The following is a 21,351-nucleotide window of genomic DNA, read 5'->3' as shown; positions in this document are numbered from 1 at the left end:
TATGCAGTAAGCATATGCGGTATTTCGAAAAATTTCGTTTCAGGCGGTTCAAAACGAAATTCCGCGGAATTTCGCGGAATTTTAGCATGGCGAAATCGCATTTCTTGATTTCGTTTCGTTTCGTAAAATTACAAAAATTTCGCTAGAAAAAAACTAGCTTCTAACGAAATTTAACGGAATTCCGCGGAACTTCGAAACAAATTTAGCTTAAACCATTCTTTATTTTATCAAAAATTTTGGCTGCGCCGCTGAACAAAATCGTTAAGTTGTTTTCAAAACTTTTGGTTATACAGTTTATTCTATTAACGCTTACTACATAACCCCATTCTTAGTCGACAAATACGTATGTAGTTTGCTTCTATAAAACGTCTTAAGTGTTTCCAAGCTTCGAATTTATATTTTGTGATATTTTTTACTATTTGTACAATTATGCGGATTCGATCGTGTTGCTGCTGGTCATGGGACGGCAGCTAGTCCGGGAGAACGCGAAGCGAAAAAAATCTCCCTCGCTTAGCAGAAATTTGTTCAACCAGTGTACAATCGATCTTGTTGGTGCTGATCACGCCAGCTAGTGTGGGAGAACGCGAAGTGATAAAAATAATGTCTGCATTAAAGAGCACAGAATTATTTAGTGCAGAATCGATCGTATTGTAGAAGCTTTGTCTTGTACATAATACTCAGTGGTCCAAAATATGAGCCGTCGAACTGGTGGTCCAAAATACCTCCTTTATCCTGTGCATGGCGATCAGTAAATCATGGCCTATTGAATCCTGTCCTCCACAACCAGTACAATGGATGAAGAGATGTGGGACAAAAGATCAAAAGGGCAAAACCTCGAAGGAACAAATTAAAAAAATCTTCTATGCAATCTACCGGGTCAAAACAGAATGTTGAATAATATGTTAAGAATATGATTCTTAACTAAAATCTAGAGTCTATAGATTCGAAAGCCTCCATTTGAAAGACATGAAGACTTCTTCCCGAAAAGCTCAGTTGCTTCGTTGCAAGAGAATTGGAAGCATCCTTCTGCGCTTCTCGGAGGCCTCCTTCCAAGCAGTTCGGAAGCCACCTTTCAAGTGACCCGGAAACATTATTATAAGATGTTAAAAAACTTTCTTTTAAGAGGACCGGAAACCAAGCTGTTTTTCTTGAAATTTCCTTTTATTTCTGCTTCTTTTAAAAGCCTTGGATCTTTTCAAGGGGCTCGGAAGCCTCCTTTCAAGAGGCTCGGAAGCCTCATTTCAAGAGGCTCGGAAGCCTCCTTTCAAGAGGCTCGGAAGCCTCCTTTCAAGAGGCTCGGAAGCCTCCTTTCAAGAGGCTCGGAAGCCTCCTTTCAAGAGGCTCGGAAGCCTCCTTTCAAGAGGCTCAGGAAGCCTCCTTTCAAGAGGCTCGGAAGCCTCCTTTCAAGAGGCTCGGAAGCCTCCTTTCAAGAGGCTCGGAAGCCTCCTTTCAAGAGGCTCGGAAGCCTCCTTTCAAGAGGCTCGGAAGCCTCCTTTCAAGAGGCTCGGAAGCCTCCTTTCAAGAGGCTCGAAAGCCTATTTTCAATATGCTCTGAAGCTTTCAATAGTCAAAACATTTCGTACAGTAAGTCCCTTGATGTAAGAACTTACTTTTAATTGGGAATTAAAAAAAAAATGAAAATTTCAGAAAAAGTTTATGAAGAGCCATATATTCCGTTAGATTCCAGGTCAATTTTTTATATACTTTAAGCGCTACGATTATTTTCATTTACAGCAAAAGAATCATAGGGGGTACCTCAATTAATGCAAAAGTTCGAAGGGTACCTCTCAAGAAAAAGGTTAAGAACTGCTGTTTTATAACAATGAGTGTTAAACTAATTTTCCTCTTCTAATCCTAAATTGACTGTAAGGACGTGACCATCATCGTTATTGGTCATATTTTGGACACTCCGAAGCAAGTATACAATAAGAATAACTTTTTTGTATTCCAAGAATATTATTCAATTGGTGAGCTGTGCATATTTTGCTGTTTTCCGGACAATAATTATTAGCAATTACGATGTGTACAGTTCATCAAGCTGAGCTCTTCTTCGAATATTTCCACAATATGTAAGGAACATTGAAGATTTGTGGGCATTTCCAGATCTTCGCATGGAAATTGCAAAAAAAAAATCCAGAACAGGTTGAAAGATTATTAAAATTGCAGAAAGTTCTTTACTTATGATTGCTTTTAGCTCATACTGACCATAACAACTGTTCTCATGTGCCAAGGACACACAGACAATAGCTCAGTTCGTCGAACTGATTGTATATAAGACTATGGGTCTGTAAAATTCAATCTGAAGTACATATCTTTGTGCATTTTAGAAAGGTGCACAAGATTCTTCTAGTGAGCAAATGTACACACTTAAAATAAATCGCCGAATTCGGTAAAATTTTACCGAAATCGCAACAACAGAACTGGTCGGTAAATAATTTAACTGATTTTCGGTGATTTTGACAATTGAGCAATGGAAAAAATTACAAAAAATCTGTAAAATAAATTACCGAACAGTTCTGCTGTTGAGATTTCGGTAAAATTTACCGAATACGGTGAAATGAGGTAAGTGTGTATGCTATATATATGTGGACGAATAATAAGAAGGAATAAGTTTTGGCTGTTACGCCCTTTTCAAATATAAATGCTCTATCTGTGTATGCGCCTGGCAGATGTGGATACATAGTTGAGTATCCCACTAAATAAAAAAATAAATTTAAGCATTAGTTTTTTGATTTTGAATTAGCTCGATACCATAAAACGACGCTGACAAGACAATATGAAATATGCTTCAGCATAATTACATTATTCTTAAGTGAACTAAGGTTTTAAACGAAATTTGAATCCGTATATGAAAATCCCACAATTTCTATATATTTTATACTTTCTGATATGAAAGCGGTATAAATGCTGGGTCATTGCCTTATCGCCAATGGTATATGCGGCAAGAATGTTGCGATTTATCACAAACTGCCTCTTCTGTTATTATAATTCTTTTGGTCGTAAAACAGTTATTTGACTTCGAAATAGTGTCCGAATTGCGTACATAATGTAAGACCAATTTAATCAAAATTTCGCGGAAAAAAAATTGAAATTTCGTTTCGTTTCGAAAAATTTCGAATCAAATAAACCTTGATTTCGTTTCGTTTCGATGTTTCGAAAGTAAATCCGTATTTCGTTTCGATTCGATCCGAATCAACATAGACATTTTGAATTTCGTTTCGTTTCGTTTCGTTAGGAAAAAGTGTGTTATCGCATACCCTTACTATGCAGCATTGCAACCATTTCAAAATATATAAAATATTGCTTTTTATTTCAAATTCAAATAAAAGGAATTATTGGAACACAATAAAAGTAAAGAAGTCGATTAACAGACCTTATTTTTTAAAACCAGTAATATCCTACAGTATTTAATAATAAATTATGAAAAAGAAGCTTCCCGAGCCACATAGAGAAGCTTGTGGGCCGGTTATGAAGTATTTTCTGCTACGGCGCGCGGACCACAAACAATGGAGCCGAGGGCCGCATCCGTCCCACGGGCCGTACGTTGGGCAGCCTTGACCTAACCTAAGTAGCATGCAACATAGCCAAGACCGTAAGCTTTTGGTGAACAAACGTTGCATGAAGAAGAAGAAGAAGCATAAAGATGATATTCGAAAAAGTTGCACGGGGAAGCATACGAAACTATTTTTAAAAATTCTAGAAGCAATTTAATCAAAAACGGTTAGCAGTGCGGCGTCGGAAATTTCTTATACTATGTATAAAGTGCAATATCATTAAATAAATATAAATACAATACAGGAAATTTATGATATTAGACTGCCAAGGATAACTTATTGTTCAATTTCTCAATACACGCTAAAAATATTTTACTGATATCTCCTGCAGCTAACAAATCAATTCAAACACAATATGACGTAATCAAAACACAATATGGCTCGGAAACTCCGAAAACCACAACCTTGGAATGCCTACGTTCAAATTAGTAGTGCTGCGGAAGTATTCTACTGACAATACAGGGGAACAGTCTCCCCTTATTGAATATTTTTTATTTTATTTGTAAATCCCTTAAAAGGAACATGTTCCATGGAACATGAGCACACAAAAAAACTATTTTGTATTTTGTATTTCTATGCTGTCCAGTGTGTGCTTAAATTAAATTAAGTTATTTCTTGAATGGATCCCGGAGAAGGAACTAGTTCTGATGGTGGTTGAATTTCTAAACGCGTGTAAAAAAGCATTTTCAAAAAATTAAAGATAGTTTTTTTATTATTTTAAATTACAGTTACAGTATTACAATCCTATCTTGCCATGTTAAATTTCTATGATTCTTCTTTTCCTCTGATGACAACGTTCATTCCGTTATCCTAGCGTATTGGGTATGCATTTAAATAGGAAGCCTGGCAGTTGGGAGCGCTGGGAAGACCACTTATTTGAAAGGTAGGTCTAGTTTCAGCAAGAATGTAGAGTCGTTTGTGGATGTTCAAATTTGAATAACGATTACTCCTGTTTTGCGTTTCCTTCGGATTTGTTTGTATCCGCAAAATCAGCTATACAATCAATTGAACTGAACTAATTCTAATCAAGCGGAAAAAAATAATTGTTCGAAATAAGTTAACCGAAATTCAAGAAAAGAAAATAAGTACATAAAACCTAACCAAAGTTACGGTAAAGCTAACCGCAGCCGAATATCGCCAAGAATTATTAACTTTGATTGGCATTTAGGTTTAACTTCCCCCTTTATTCATTTGCGCGGTTATGGTCATTTCTATTTCAAAAGAGCATAATTGTCTTTAGTATCGAATCGTCGAAACATATCGTAAAGCTACGAATGTTAATACTGCTCTAAAATTTTAACTTAATTGAACAGTAACTGTTCCATCTTAACAGAACATCATACATACGAGCGCACCACATAAGAAGACACTCACGCTTTATGAGCATCATTCAATTATCATAAAATAAACTTTTACGATGTTTTCCAGACTTCGCCATCAAATCTCGACTCGGCTCCATGAACAAAATTACTGAGTGACTCATGTGAGCAATTGTCGGTATACCGCCAGTAGGTACCTTCCACTGCACTACCCACAACGGTTCTCGCTTATTCGGGAACCAACAACGAGTTGCACATGAGTACCCGGGAAGGGAAATGGCAAGCTGCAGAAGTGACAAATCAGTTGAAAGAGTCATATGACCGTAAAATTAAAACCGGATACCGGGTGGCCACGGACTGACCGACGACGACCGGAGCAAACGAGCAGCATTGGCCAGCTCCAATGTGATCCGGTCATCTATCTGGCGGACAAAACAGCCATGCAGTAGCAGCATCAGAATATATAATAGCTGTCAAATATAACCGATGCAGGAAAAAAAGAAGCAGAGGACAACGAATGCTTTTCTAGATGGGTTGGCTCGGAAAATATTCAAACAATAAAAACGAATAAAATAGACCAGCGCACTCGTATGCACACGCAATCAGGGGTCAACCAAGAAGAACTATTAGTGGAAGCCAAAGAGTAGCGTCGCATTTTCCTCCAGGACCGGTTGTAGGATCAATTCATCAGTCAAAAAAGTGGCACGAAATAAGTAAATGATATTTATAAAAGCAACTTTAGCCGTTTTCAATTTAAAAAAGAGACTATGCACAAAATGATTTCCTTGAAGAAAAATTGGCATACAAAAGTAAGTGTCATGTTCAGTAAGCGATCAAGCTCAATATTCAAATACACAATAAAATTAAAAATTGAGCAGTTTGACGTGCCTAGCATATCTCTAGGCATGTGCATGTTAATTAGAAGCACATTCTCCGAAAATTATATCACAATCGGTTGTTGCAAGAGCTGGCGAAATTTAGTTTTAGTAGGAGCAATCCAATATTAGAGGACATTTGTTTTATTGAAAGTTAGTTTTTGAATTTTGGAAATTTATTTTGTCACTGCAGAATTCCAAGTTACGAGCTACATTTATATTAAATATGAAAAGTAATCGCAAATATTTTATTGAGTGATTATACTGGCCAAATTAAATAATCTTATGTTGAGAACAACTTGTCCTTTTCAATTATGTGTAGCTAGTGCATACAGCTCTGGATCACCACTAGGGCGCTAGAAGGATGTTCATCAACTAGTTATTGCAGAATTCCTCCCGTGTCTCCGAGAGCAATCAAAATACTGCTCTCCATGGTACTACGGTGGAATTTGTTGCATCGAAAATGGAATGCATATTATGTTAGCAGAGAAAGAACACGGTCGTCGGTGAAATATGATCGTAAAAAGCGGACACAATACGGTACGGAAGGCGCAGGTTCCACGTCGATAACAACGAACGTGAAGTTGAATGGCGGTCAAATATCATTACAAGAGCCATGAAATTGCCAACTTTCAATCAGCTTTCAACGTATTTTTTTCGCGATGAAAGGAACTGAATGTATGCGAACTGTGAAACTATGGAAATGGAAAATGTATTGTTCCGTTGCAACTTATTCTCTGCTATTCATTTTTCTACTTGCCATTTGCAGAACTCCATCCGCATAATTTCATTGTACTACTTGAAAACTTTTGCCAGAACCAACGAACTATAACTCTTTTTTTCAACGCACCATTTTTCTAGATATATTTTCAGTGTGAAACATGCATTGATTCATCCAGGGTTTGTTTTGTTTAAAACTTGTACCATTTCAGAAAATTGCTATTCTAAGGACACGGCAAATTGCACTTGTAATACATATGTTGCATCGTTATTCATTTAGAAATGAAAACCGTAAAACACCCTTTGCATCGGACATCTCGTTTTCTACTACATATTAAAACTGTAGCTTTTTTGTCGATGTAAGTAGATAAAACATTTACCGGAAAACGCCACTACCCTCTGCTAATCGCAAGCAGTTCCTTGTTTCAGTTCACTGTTTAAAAAAAAAAGTTAATTAATAGCAACATTTCCCATTATTTTCTCTAACATGCACTCGCACAAAACTCAACTCATTTTACTCCCTACAATTTCTGTCTGTAAAGAGTCCACCCACCTGCCATCCCGACGTACCCATTCAGATGAAATTACGCGCAGACTTATGTTGCTCTCACAACATGCGATTGCCAGGAACTGGGGCAGGTGCACTTCTTCCTGCCATCGTCATCAGCGTTTGGGCCATCAACACCATCGTTATCAGCTCCGCTTGGGTTGGCACCACCGGGCGGTGTGTGCACAGAAAAGATCATTAAAGGTGCCTACCTCCCACAAGAGATGCAGTTCAGGCAGCGAGCGCCATTGCACGGGTGGTGACAGCGTTAGAAAAACTCATCTTTACTTGATGATCATGTTACGTTGCAATTTGTTTTATTTTATTTCTATTTTTTGCTATGAAGTTGAGAACGCAATTGATGGAAGAAACACTTTGTTTCTCACGGCAAATAGCGTGGCTCGATAACATGATACTATAAAATCATCAATCAACTCTCTTTTCATCAAGAGGATACGATCTTTTGCGATTGGAATAAAATGCTTGTGAACAAAAATTCAATATGTTTGGCTTTGTTTTTAGAATTGTTAACACTTATTAGAAATCATAGCTTTGATGATTAGGTTTTCAGTATTTCAAAATAGAGGAGATTTCGATTTTATACAGGTTATGAGTCTTACACATAAGAATAATTTTCAGGAACTGAGGTTTGGTTCAGGTTGGGAAATTCAATAGTACAGTAGGAAAAGAATTTGATGCGCTTTAGTAGTTATGATGTTGATGCTAACACAGTTGAAGTTATTGGCAACGCTTCATCTGTACCGTAACAAACGGACGCTTTCTTGGAAGACAACAGCGAGAGGAAGACATTCGAGAAAGATTAATGGCAAACATTGAATGGACACTGGACAGCCTAACATTAGCAACTTTTAGGAATTGGTAGACAAGGCACATGTATTCGAGATCGAGATCTGCCAACAATACCCTAATGGGCTTTGGTCGTTTTCCTCGGACCCGGAGGTGTTCAGATAGCGCCGAACTGGGGCCATGATTCTTCACGACATGGTCAATATTCTGATAAGCTACGCCGCAAACACAGAGCTTGCAATTCCAGAGACCCACTCTGAAAATAGGTGCATCTATAGTGTAGTGCTTGGAAATTAGACGACACATGGTTCAAATGAAGTCTCGTCCCATATTCCATTATATGAACCATCAACGTTATGACACCTGTGGGCACTGGCAAAAAAGCCATCTATCAACCTTCCGATTTGCCCATTTTTGTTGCCACCTGATCAAGATGTTCTAACGGTCTACTGCGAAAAAATCATCGAAGGTGAAACTCCTATCGTGAATATCACCTTCTACAACGCCCACCTTAGCTATAAGTCCGCTTTCTCATTTCCTGGGAATAAGTAATGAGACAGGACCAAGCTATGATGCATGTCTATTTCGACGCTGGGTGCTAATCTGATTTCCTTGACCGAACCCTTGAAGAAGAAAAGTTTTTTTTCTTCTTTATTAAAGAGGCTTTCAGCCCTTAGCTGGTTCACCTCTGAAGAAGCAAAGAAGAAAAGTTGTAAGGATGAATCAAATATGATGTACATTTCTTTTTGAAACTTTTCAAACCCCCTTTGTAACTTTCTTATGTATACTAAGTAAGGTGGCTCAAAAAACACCTTTTAAATTTTTTTCAATGGACCACCCTCTTATTTGATTCTACTTGATACCCTGATGCTCTGGACAAAATTTCAGCTAAATTGGTCAATGTTTGTGCGGTGCTAAGCTCGTTGAAAATTTATATGGAAAAATGTATGCAGAAGCATCGAAAAACAGTGATTTGCAGTTGTACGGCACAATTTACGATGAAGAACTATGATACTCATTCAGTTCTTGTAGATTTAAATACAGAATGTTATGCTGGAAACCGCGAGAAAATTAGATTTTATTAGCCAAAGATATTAGCATTTTACTGGAGTGTTGTATGGGTGAATGGTTAATTAATTTCTTTTCAAAGATAATAAAAACGAAATTTGCACAAACCCCACTTCAGAGAAATGCTAATAACTTCGCCGGGAAAACACTAATCTTTTCGGGGTTTTCAGCATGACATTCTGTATTAAATTCTTTACAATCTGGATTAGTATTATTGTTCTTCACCGTAAGTTGTGCCGTCTAACTGCAAATCACTGTTTTTGTATGTTTCTTGCATATAAAGTTCCAATGAGTTTAGCATCGCCCAAACGTTGACTGATTTGGCTAAAATTTTGTCTAGAGCATCAGGGTATCAAATAAAGCCGAATAAGAGAAAAAAATTGAAAAAAGTTTTTTCCAATACTAATTTGAGCCACCCTAATACTAAGTGTATGTACTGTCTCAAAATCTTAGACCATTCTCCTCCTGAACGTCATTTTTGGATGGCCTCGTACGGCCGAGTTGCCGAATAATATGCATTTAATTGCTCTCAGGAGAGCTTTTCTCGTGCTCGTATTTGGTTGCAAATAATGGAGGTTTGTCCTCCGAACATAGGATGTCTAGTATTCCATGAATCTCTTGCTTCAATCATGGTCAGATCAAAAGTTACAGAGCTACTATAAATATGAGTCTTAAGACGTTGGCATAATTGGTGTCAATCGAAAATGGGCTTACCTCCCGCATCAAATACCAGTGGTTTGAGGGTTTTGTTCGAGAAGCTTCCCGTAGTTGTCAATGATCAATGGTTTGAGAGCCTCACAGCGAGTGCGGAACCCAAGTGATAATTCCACGAAACTGTCTGTCACAGCGGAGTCACAGCTTACAGGCGGTACTGCCACAACTACATCCAGGCTTATTGTGTGAGTCAAATTAAAAAAAACCCAGATTAATCCACCTAGCGGTGATGGTGCCTTTCTCGTTCGTTCAAAAGGTTTGGAAAAATCTCATATAACACCAATATGTGGAGAAAACTCGGAGAACATTTTAGGGGTGGAAATTCATATAATCGCAACTTTATTTTTATTGATTATAATTCATATTAACAATAATAAATGAACTTCAGTACTTTGTTTGTTTACCATTTTTCAGAATTGTTTCATAAATACGTTTTGGCATCGAATCGACAAGGTTTTGTAACATTTTCAAAGGAATTTTTTGCCATTCTTCCCTTACAGCCACTTGTAGCTCCCGAACTGTTCCAAACTGCCGTCCTCCCTGTAAACCCGTCTGGCTAGGATTCCCTAAAGATTCTCAATGGGATTGAGATCCGGACTCCGCGCTGGCCACTCCAAAAGGGTTATGTCGTGCTCCGAAAACCATTGTTTGGACACCTTGCTCACGTGAATTGCAGCGTTATCCTGCTGGAAAATGAAGTCATTGTCCATTACATCCTCTGTGAACGGTATCAACATACAGTCCAGTAGTTCAATATAGTTGTCCGACTTCATTCTGGTGGAAATGGTAGCAATATTCGTTTTTCCTTTGCGTGAGAATGCCGCCCACACCATGAGACTACCACCTCCAAAATTTCGGCTTAGTTTTACCTCGGGATTTTTTCGCAGGTCATGCCAATAATACGCACAGCAGTCCGGACCATCGAGGTTAATGGTGTTCTCGACAACGACAGGAAATTTCTCCGGAACTGATTACGGAATACCACGGAACGAAATACGCGACGGACGATAGATGGATCCTTCGGATATCATTCAGCAAAATCACCGACAATACAAGAAAATGTGTGTCCGTTCCCTTCGACAATCTTGTGTAACTAACTTATTTTATTTTGATCATGATTCTTCTCACATACATCGAGTAGTACAAAGCATTAGTGGATACAGTGCATGAAGTAGACGTAAGAATTGTAGTAATAATGTGTGCAAATGCACATAGGGTTGAAATCAATGTAGTTTTATAATTCAGGTGAAGATTATCTAATTCAAAACATATTGTTCTCAAGTTTCTTAACATACCGGCCCCGTTGAAACCGTTAGGTTCAACCATTAACGTCTGGCACCTGTTCTTCTACGTCCTGTAGAACTTCTTCCTCTGCTTCGGGGTCGACTGGCAGACTGCAAACTTCGGTTATGGCTCGTTTGTATTGACCAGCTGCTGTTTTAATCACCACGACTCGAACCTTTCCATCTTGCCCATGTATAGTTTCGACGACCCGTCCAAGAGGCCATCCTAAAGCGGGACAGTTATCTTGCTTCAACAATACGAGCTGTCCTTTCGTGATATTGTCGGATGAACGTTTCCATTTGGTGCGTTGATGCAACTGGCTCAAGTAGTCACGAGACCAACAGCGCCAGAAATGCTGAACAGACCGCTTCATCTCTTGTAGGCGGGTGAGTCGGTTAGCGGATAAATCGGTCAAGTCCGGTTCGGGTATTGCGAGAAGGGGCTCTCCAATCAGGAAGTGTCCTGGAGTCAATACAGAAACATCTTCAGGAGAGTCAGAAAGAGGAGCAAGTGGTCGAGAATTAAGGATTGATTCAATTTGCGTAACTACTGTCATCAATTGATCCACTGAAAAGGAGCGATGTCCCATGATACGACGAAAATGGTATTTAAAGGATTTAATTCCTGCCTCCCAAATCCCTCCAAAATGTGGAGATCGTGCCGGTATGTATCGGAATGATATTCCACTAGCTAAACAATAGTTGTTCCAATCGTCGGCCTGGAATTGTTGCAGGAACTGTTTTCGTAACGTTCGTAGCTCGCGATCCGCTCCGACGAATGCGGTTGCGTTGTCACAATGCAACTCGAAGACTCGACCGCGGCGCGCTACGAATCTTTTAACGGCATTAATGCACGCGGCGGACGATAGATCTGACACGACCTCGAGATGCACGGCCTTCACCACCATACACACAAATAAACCGACGTAAATTTTAACCGACGCTCCTCTCCCACTCAATGGACGAACTAAAAATGGTCCACAATAATCCATTCCAGAATAAGCAAACGCTCGAGCAGGTTTCAATCGAACTGATGGAAGTGGTGCCATAATTTGCCTTGTTGGTGTTGGATTGCAGCGAAAACATGTAATACATTTCCGCACTACTTTGCGGGCCAAATCACGACCGCGAATTGGCCAAAACCGCTGCCTTACTGTCGCGAGCAATAGAGACGGACCTCCGTGGAATGTTTGTAGATGAATGGATCTTACAATCATCCAACTTAATGGGTGCTTAGCTGGAAGCAGTATTGGGTAACGCGTGTCGTATGGTGCATCCAGATTTCTCAGTCGTCCGTCTAATCGCAATAGCCCTACTTCATCCATGATGATGTTTAAACCCTTCAGTGGTGATTTCGAGTCAGTTAAGTTTCCCTTTCTCTTGTGTTCTGGAAAATACGTACTTCGTTAGGAAAATCTTGGATTTGAGCTAGACGAATTAAATATTTCAGGGCGACGTCGATCTCCTTTGATGATAGTTTGACAAATTTCGTTGATGTTTTGGAAGTCTACAGTTGTTGTAGAACCGGATGCAGTATCCAATTATTCGTACGAATTTTGCCAATTCCTAAAATCTATCAAAAATTGTTGAATCAACAACTCGAGCATACAGCGACCCTTCAGGACACCTTTCTATTTCCAGTTCTTCGTCTGCCGCTGGCCATGGAATCATCTGCTCCGGCCAATGCTCTATGGGGGAGATGAGGAAATCCGGACCATGCCACCACAACTTGTCATGAACAATTTCAGTTGCAAGCATTCCTCTGGAGATTCGGTCCGCAGGATTGCATTCAGTTGGCACATGGCGCCACGTTGACCCTCTCGTCAATCGCTGAATCTCCGCCACTCGGTTTGATACGAAGATTTTCCATGAGCTTGATTTTGACTTAATCCAATGAAGCACGATTGTGGAGTCACTCCAAAACATAACTGGTCCAGCAAAGTTGGTGTTCGATCGAATGTTATGAACCAGTTGACTCCCAAGAAGAGCAGCGCAAAGTTCTAGCCGGGGAATTGTTTGCCTGCGTAGAGGAGCAACGCGGGGACTTGGAGGTGAGCAATTCTGAATGAATCTTGTCTTGCTCATCGACCGAAACGATATAGATGCAACACCCGTAGCCTTTAGTTGATGCATCACAGAAACAATACAGAGTATACTGGGAGCGGGTGTTCCAAAGAACGCGCCTAGGAACTTCTAACGCTTGCAGTTGGGAAATATCAGTCCGATAGAATCTCCACCATACAGCCAATTCTTCGGAAAGTTCTACGTCCCATGACAAGTTGACAGCCCAGAGAGTTTGTACGAACATTTTAGCATTTACTATAACGGGACCAAGAAGCCCAAGCGGATCAAAAAGCTGGGACATTTCGGACACTACAGTCCGCTTGGTAATGGAAGAGATCTCGCTTAGCACAGGAACTTTGAACTTAAACGCGTCCCGTTGAGGGAACCATAGTAATCCCAGCGTTTTCACTGCTGGCGAGCGATCGAGCTCCAACTCTGATGCTGTTTCCTTGAGGTCTTCTGGAATACTGTTGAGGATAACGGAACAATTGGAAGCCCACTTCCTAAGTAAGAACCCGGCAGTGTGTAACATCTCATTTAGTTGTGTACAGGTTTCAGACAAAGTTTCTAAATCATCATGTCCGGTGATTACGTCATCTACATAAATACCATTGAGGACAACGGGCCTGGCAAGAGGAAATTTGTCACCTTCATCGATCGCCAACTGATTGAGCACACGTGTAGCATGAAACGGAGAGCTTGCCAGACCGTAAGTGACGGTTTTCAACTGATAAGTACGAATTGGTTCTGATGTTTCTTTCCGATATACTATTTGCTGGAACTTTCTATCTTCTGGATGCACCCATATTTGCCTGAACATTTTCTCGGCATCAGCCGTTATGGCGAAGCGAGGTAATCGAAAATTGATGACGATGGAATATAACGCTGGTTGCACTGTGGGTCCAACGTAGAGCACTTCGTTCAACGATAACTGAGCCGATCCGTGACAGGAACCGTCAAATACCACACGGGTTTTCGTGGTCGAGCTATCTGGGCGCTGGATGGAATGGTGGGGAAGGTAAAACTGTGGGTTATACGACGGGCTCGCACTCAACTCCATATGTCCCAACCTCTCATATTCTTCCATAAACTGCTGGTAGCTATTACGAAGCTCTGGATCTAATACAAACTTTCTTTCCATTTGCTGGAATCTTCGAAGGGCTGAACTGTACGAATCCCCAAGAAACGGTAGTTTTTCTTCCTTCAGGGGAAGCCGAACGACGTAACGCCCAGTGTCATCTCGTTGAACAGTGGTTTTAAAATGTTCTTCGCAGTATTGCTCGTCTGGAGAAAATGCTTTACCTTCATCAAAATTTTCCATCTCCCAAAACCGTTCAAGCTGAGCATCAAGGCCATCTACACAAAAGTTGCTGCACTGTTCTTGGACGACTTCTTGTGGGGGTTCAACCTTTCCACAAACGATGTACCCCAATACAGTTTTCTGCAACGACGGGTATCCAGTGGCTAAAAGTATTTGCTGGTGTTCTAGCAGGTCGAAAAACAATGCAGCACCGATAATAATGTCCACTCCACGACTGATATTAAATTGAGGGTCGGCTAGAGGAAGATTCCGGGGGATTCTCCAGCGGGAAACATCGATATGGTGGCTAGGAAGTGAGACAGTCAGCTTAGGTAAAACCAGGCAGTCCAGGATAGCGGTGAAAGTATCAAAACGCGAGGACAGATGAAGAGTCACTCCATAGTGCACGTTCACAGTTGATTGCCCAATTCCACTAACTGGAGAGTTCAGTTTCGTTCGTTTTAATTGCAGTTTCTGACACAAGGATTCTGATATAAAACTTGGTTGAGAACCACTGTCAAGCAATGCTCTGGCGAACGTGTAATTGTTGTTCGCGTCCTTTACCTTGATCACGGCCGTTGAAAGCAACACAGTAGCACGTTGACACTTATTCACTTCTGCACTTTGATAAGAGCTAGATGGAGCATTGTCTGTGGCGATATCGGCAAAGGAACGAGACGATGAGGGGAGGAAATGACCGCGCGACGTATCCGCACGTAACGACGATTCGACTGGTGGTGAGGCAACCGTGTGCTCTTCCGACGGTGAGCATTTTAACCGCGCGACTGACGATAACTGACTTGATTGCAACGTCTTTGTTGCTGCGAGTTTGCACTCATGTGCTGGTGTTGGTGTAGCTGAAGTTGATGAGCACGCAGCCGACGATAGGGGTGGTAGATGGAGCAGCGAGTGATGTTTTTTAGCACAACTTTTGCAGGATCCACTGGAGCAATTTTTCGCAAGATGTTTCCCTTTTAAACAGTTTATGCATAGGCCTTGTTTTTTCGCTTGCTCAAAACGTTGATGTGGAGTAAGAGCCTTGAATGATTCGCACTGGAACAAATAGTGTGCGTTTTGGCAGGATGCACATCTGGGGACATTTTCAGATACGACGTGGGCAACAACATTGCGTGACTTAGTATGCCTAATCTCGGATTGAGTGTTTGCTGGGTGGGAGAGCTTTATGGTTTGTATTATTCTTGACCTCCGATGAATGAACTCGAGCAACCCACGATATGTTGGAACAGTAGTCGAAGCGTGCGTTTCCCACTCACGAAGTGTTACGACATCCAAACATTGACTCAATCGTTCTGTGAGGAACGAATCCCAGTGCTTTTCGACATTCTCGAGCTTGTCTAATAGTTGAACATGGCGATCGAATTCGTCAGCCAGTTCTGCTAATCCTGTTGCAGATTCCCTTTTCAAAGTAGGAATTGACAATAAGGCTGACATATGGCGCTTGATCAACAAAATTGGATTCTCAAACCGTTCCTTCAAAAGGTTCCAAGCGACGATATAGTTATCTGCTGAAATCTCCAACGATCCAATTATGCGCGCAGCTTCACCAGAAAGAGTAGCTCGCAGATAATACAATTTTTGAACCGCAGTTAACTGCTGATTCGAATGTATTAAAGAAATGTAGAGATCGCGGAACGAAACCCAATCATCGAGATTGCCCGAAAATTCCTTTAACTTTATTTCAGGCAATCGGACATTTGAAGTCATCGGCAAAGTAACGAAAGGTTGCCGTACTGAATTTGATCCAGAAGGTTGCGGAGGTAGTTTTCCTTGCAACGACGCCTTTAATTCAAAATAAAGAGTTTGGAAATTTTGTCTTTCTTCAGAGAATTCCTCTTCCGCGTCTTCGTGTACTTCGATTTCGTCTTGGACTTCTTCGAATTCCCGCCACAAGTTATCGAGTCGTTCGATACGCACTTTCACTTGATCTTGCTTTGTCGGATCGTATTCTTCATTGAAGGATTTTATCAAATAAGCAGATCCCAACACGTTAGTACGCCGACGGTGTAGAAGCTTTATTCTCGTCTGTTTCGTAGTCTTCTTAGGAGGCGTCATAACGAAACCGCAACCAAAATATAAAAAGAAGTACCTGGTGTTTCAGCGGCTTTGCAAATCTGGTCACCCTATACCACAGGCACAGTTGTTGTCTGGCTGGGGACGACACTGTTTAGGCACCGATGATGTGCCTGCTTCGATGGTGTGTACGAATCCGTTATGATGCACAGGAATCTGTTTCTATCGAAACTGAAGAATTTCTTCCGTGCGAAGAGCTGGAAACTGGTTCCAATGCGATTCCGGAGTGATAATTAGGTAATCCACGCGGTGGATGAGGTTATGTATCAACGCGAATACCTCCGACAAAGCTGCAACGGGAAATGATCCCGGGTTTCGGCACCAATGTTCTCGACAACGACAGGAAATTTCTCCGGAACTGATTACGGAATACCACGGAACGAAATACGCGACGGACGATAGATGGATCCTTCGGATATCATTCAGCAAAATCACCGACAATACAAGAAAATGTGTGTCCGTTCCCTTCGACAATCTTGTGTAACTAACTTATTTTATTTTGATCATGATTCTTCTCACATACATCGAGTAGTACAAAGCATTAGTGGATACAGTGCATGAAGTAGACGTAAGAATTGTAGTAATAATGTGTGCAAATGCACATAGGGTTGAAATCAATGTAGTTTTATAATTCCGGTGAAGATTATCTAATTCAAAACATATTGTTCTCAAGTTTCTTAACAAATGGTATATGACCGGATTCAGTCACAATATGGTTACTGCAACCAGATTTGTTGAACTTCTGTTGCTTGGGGAATAGATGTAGTCTAAGTGCTAAAAAAGTGAGCTAGACTTTTTTAAACTCTTTTTTACAATAAATAGTAATTTGACCATAACATCTAAGCCCATAGTCCGATCTGGCCAATTTTCAATAAGAAAATATGAGACATTCTGCATCGAATGCAATTTAATGCGAGCAAATCGGTTGAGGAAAAGTGCCTGAAAAATGAGTGAGTTTTTTTAGCGATTCATCCTTAAAAAAATGGAATAATTTTTGATCCCATAGTCCGATATGACCAATTTTCAATAGGAAACAACGGGACAGGATTCTACGTCGAATGCAGCTTGTTGCGAGCAAATCGGTTGAGAATAAGTGCCCGGAAAATGAGTGACATTTTTTAAGCGCTTTTTTCGTATGAATTTGTATTTTGGCCATAACTTCCGATCCCATAGTTCGATCTGGCCAATTTCAAATAGGAAACAATGGGACAGGATTTTGCGTCGAATGCAATTTGTTGCGAGTAAATCGGTTGAGGATAAGTGCCCGAAAAATGAGTGACATTTTTTACGCGATTTTTTCGAATAAATTTGTATTTTGGCCATAACTTCTGATCCCATGGTCCGATCTGGCCAATTTCAAATAGGAAACAATGGGACAGGATTCTGCGTCGAATGCAATTTGTTGCGAGCAAATCGGTTGAGGATAAGTGCCCGAAAAATGAGTGACATTTTTTACGCGATTTTTTCGTATGAATTTGTATTTTGGCCATAACTTCTGATCCCATAGTCCGATCTGGCCAATTTCAAATAGGAAACAATGGGACAGGATTCTGCGTCGAATGCAACTTGTTGTGAGCAAATCGGTTGAGGATAAGTGCCCGAAAAATGAGTGACATTTTTTGAGTAGTTTTGCGCACACACACACACACACACACACACACACACACACACACACACACACACACACACACACACACACACACAGACATCACCTCGATTCGTCGAACTGAGTCGATTGGTATATAACACTATGGGTCTCCGGGCCTTCTATAAAAATTTTGTTTTTGGAGCGATCATATAGCCTTTACCGTATACTTAGTATACGAGAAAGGCAAAAAACCCAACATGATATGGGTATGACACGATGAAGCTTCAGCGATTGGCTGTGGACTGAAAGCAGATACTACCGTACTCGGGAGCAGACAGAAGGATTGTTTGAAGCAACGAGATAAGATCTACAGGATTCCGATATTGTTCGTGATGATTTGTTCCTGGAATGTTTGTGTTAGATGCAATGGGAAGATGGACAGTTGAGCTTCTTGATCTACGTCAAGCATTCGGATTTCGGAGCACCTGTTGAAGTTGGCTCATTAAACATAATTTCATTTCTGAAAGATACCATGTTTTCATAAACTAATAATGATGATCATTTGGCAATTCGGACGAATACCACTTGGCCGAATAACATGTTAGGCCGAAAGTCCGAAAGCCGAAAGGCCGAAAGTCGCCTAATTCCATTCGGCCATATTGGCCATTTGAACGAAAAGGTTTGGCTAACAATGTCATTCGGCTGAATGCGACATGCAGCTGAAAAGAACATACGACCGAACTCGCCAGAAATGGTAATTTAGAGCAGCGGTTCTCAACCTGGGGTATATGTACCCCTGGGAGTACCTTCGTTGGTCCCAGGGGGTACCTTGGACAACAATGAGTAATGGCGGCTGTATTACAATTCCAATAAAAACTTATTGATAATGTTTTGATAATTGTGTTATGTTTTGTACATAACATGCGTGGCGATTAGTAAACCAAAGCCTTTTGAATCCAAAACCAGCACAATGTATGAAGGGCTGTGCGATAAAAGATCAATAGAAAAAAAACGTTGAATTAGCAAATTAAAAAAAAACTTTAATGCAACACCCAACCGGCGATTGTTAGATTTTCTAACATTTCTGTATAAGAATCTAACAAAACCTATATAAGAATTGGGCATATGCGAAAATGTTAGATTCTTATACAAATAATGTAAGCTCTCAAACAAATATTGTTAGAAAAGCTTACTAAATTGTTAGATTCGTATACAATACTTGTATAAGAATCTAACAATTTCGCATATGCCCAGTTTTTATACAGGTTTTGGTAGATTCTTATACAGAATTGTTAGAAAATCTAACATCCGCCGGTTGGGTGAATGTACCGAAGCTTCGTTTCAAGTAATTTGTACCTCATTTCAAGAGGCTCGGAAGCATCTATTCAAGAGTTTCGGAAACCTTCTTCTCTCAAGCTTGGAAGCGTACTTTCAAGATGCCCAGGAGCCTCCTTTTAAGGCTGTCTTTTGAGAGGCTCTGATACCTCCATTAAAGATGCTCGGAAGCCTCCCTTCAAAATATTCGGAAGCCTCCTTTCAAAAGGCTTGGAAGCCTCCTTTCAAGAGGCTCGGAAGCTTCCCTTCAAGAGGCTCGGAATTCTTCTTCCAAGAGGATCGGAAGCATCCTTTCAAGTGGCTCAAAAGCCGCCTTTCAATAGGATTGGAAGCCTTCCTCCGAGGGGCTCGGAAGAATTGCTTCAATGAGCTCGTAAGCTTCATTTCAAAAGGCTCGTAAGCTTCCCCTCAAGAGGCATGAAATTCTTCTTCCAAGAGGATTAGAAGCGTACTGTCAAGAGGCTCAAAAGCCTTCTTCTAAGTGCCTCGAAGCCGCTTCCAAGAAGCTTTGAAGCCTATCTTCAAGAATATCGGAAGCCTCCTATGAAGAGCCCCTAAGGTCCCCTTTCAAGGGCTCGAAAGCGCCTTCCAATAGGCTCCTATAGGCTTGGAAGCCTCCCTTCAAGAGACTCGGAAGTCTTTTTTCAAGTCAAGCTTAAAAGAATACTTTCAAAATGCTCAGAAGCCTCCTTTTAGTGGCTCGAAACCGCCTTCAAGAAGTTCTGAAACCTCTCTTCAGGAGGCTCAGAAGCCTCCTTATAATAGGCTAGAAAGCCTCTCTTCAAGATGCTCAGAAGTCTTCAATGATGATGATGATGATGATACTACCATCTATTGTAGCAAGGCACCTGCCGATATCTGACAAACGATTTGATCATGATTATACTATTGTTTGTATTTCATCAAACTCCTGTATGAAGGGCTAAAAATAGGTGGGGTGGTTCCTTAAGCAGAAACACTTATGCGAATCCACGGGATGAACAGAGAATCTCCTTCCAGAAGAAAGTTCGTACATAAAATAATATAATCTAGCCCTCGTTTCCCAGATTGACCCAATAGATGGGGAGAAGAGCCCGCCCTTTATCCACGAGATGTTAAAAACAGGAAAGATGCTCAGAAGTCTTCAATAGACAAAAAAAGTCCTGTAGCTTGATGTATAAATTGGAATTTTTCACGGAATTATGAACCCAACTTCCTGTAGAGTCATATTTTCCTTTAGTTTTCAGGGGGGTACCTCAATTAATGTAAAAATACGAAGGGGTACCTCTCAAGAAAAAGGTTGAGAACCGCTAATTTAGAAGAAATGGCATTTGACTAGAAATGTCAGAACAAATTTTTTAAGCCCCTTTTATTGGAATGTATTCAACCGTCTAAGAGAATCTGTGTCAAAAGGTCGAAGGACAAAAGGTCGAAGGACAAAAGGTCCAAGGACAAAAGGTCGAAGGACAAAAGGTCGAAGGACAAAAGGTCGAAAGGACAAAAGGTCGAAGGGTCAAAAGGTTGAATATGTATCATAACGTCGAAGGTCGAAAGGTCGAAGGACAAAAGGTCGAAAGGACAAAAAGACAAGGGATGAGTAGTGAAAAGTGAGACGTGAGAAGGGAGTAGTCAGCATAGGTAAATGAGAAGTGAAAAGTGAAAGTGAGAATTGATAAGTGAGATATGAGAATTGATAAGTAAATATGAGTGAGACGTGAGAAGGGAGTAGTGAGCATAGGTAAATGAGAAGTGAAAGTGAAAGTGAAAGTGAGAATTGGTAAGTGAGATATGAGAAGTGAGTAGTGAGTAGTGAGAAGTGAGAAGTGAATAGTGAGTAGTGACTAATGATATGGAAATGCTAATATCATCTTCCAAACTTAGACGAACATGTTCATGATAGAATTAGAGGCGAAAGTATAGAATTGATAGTTCCGGCAGGCATGAAGAATGTTTTTATAGATGTCGATTTTAAAGCGAGCGGAGGGCAATATTTGTGATGGCACATATCGCACGAACTTCCTTCTGCCAAGCTCCCGTATGAAGGGGGAGGGAAGAATATCAGTGTGGAAGCTGATATATCTTCACTGGCAAAAGGAAGGTGGTTTGA

At 40.5% G+C, this 21,351-nt stretch overlaps 1 protein-coding gene across 1 annotated transcript in view; it reads right to left on the bottom strand.

Annotated features, from left to right (window-relative positions):
* Nucleotides 1–10,170: 10,170 nt before the first annotated feature.
* LOC134222992 (uncharacterized) overlaps nucleotides 10,171–21,351 on the bottom strand; it is a 35,206-nt gene continuing 24,025 nt past the window's right edge. Inside the window, exons 2-3 of the mRNA XM_062702131.1 lie at nucleotides 13,194–15,194; nucleotides 10,171–10,378 (exon numbers count right to left, since the gene is read on the bottom strand). Coding sequence (XP_062558115.1) covers nucleotides 10,171–10,378; nucleotides 13,194–15,194 — 2,209 coding nt within the window. The remainder of the gene's footprint in view (nucleotides 10,379–13,193; nucleotides 15,195–21,351) is intronic.

This window comes from Armigeres subalbatus, chromosome 3, assembly GCF_024139115.2.
Source record: "Armigeres subalbatus isolate Guangzhou_Male chromosome 3, GZ_Asu_2, whole genome shotgun sequence".
Lineage (NCBI taxonomy): Eukaryota > Metazoa > Arthropoda > Insecta > Diptera > Culicidae > Armigeres > Armigeres subalbatus.
Note: the sequence above shows the minus strand (reverse complement) of the source record. Positions and strands in the feature narration are given on the sequence as shown.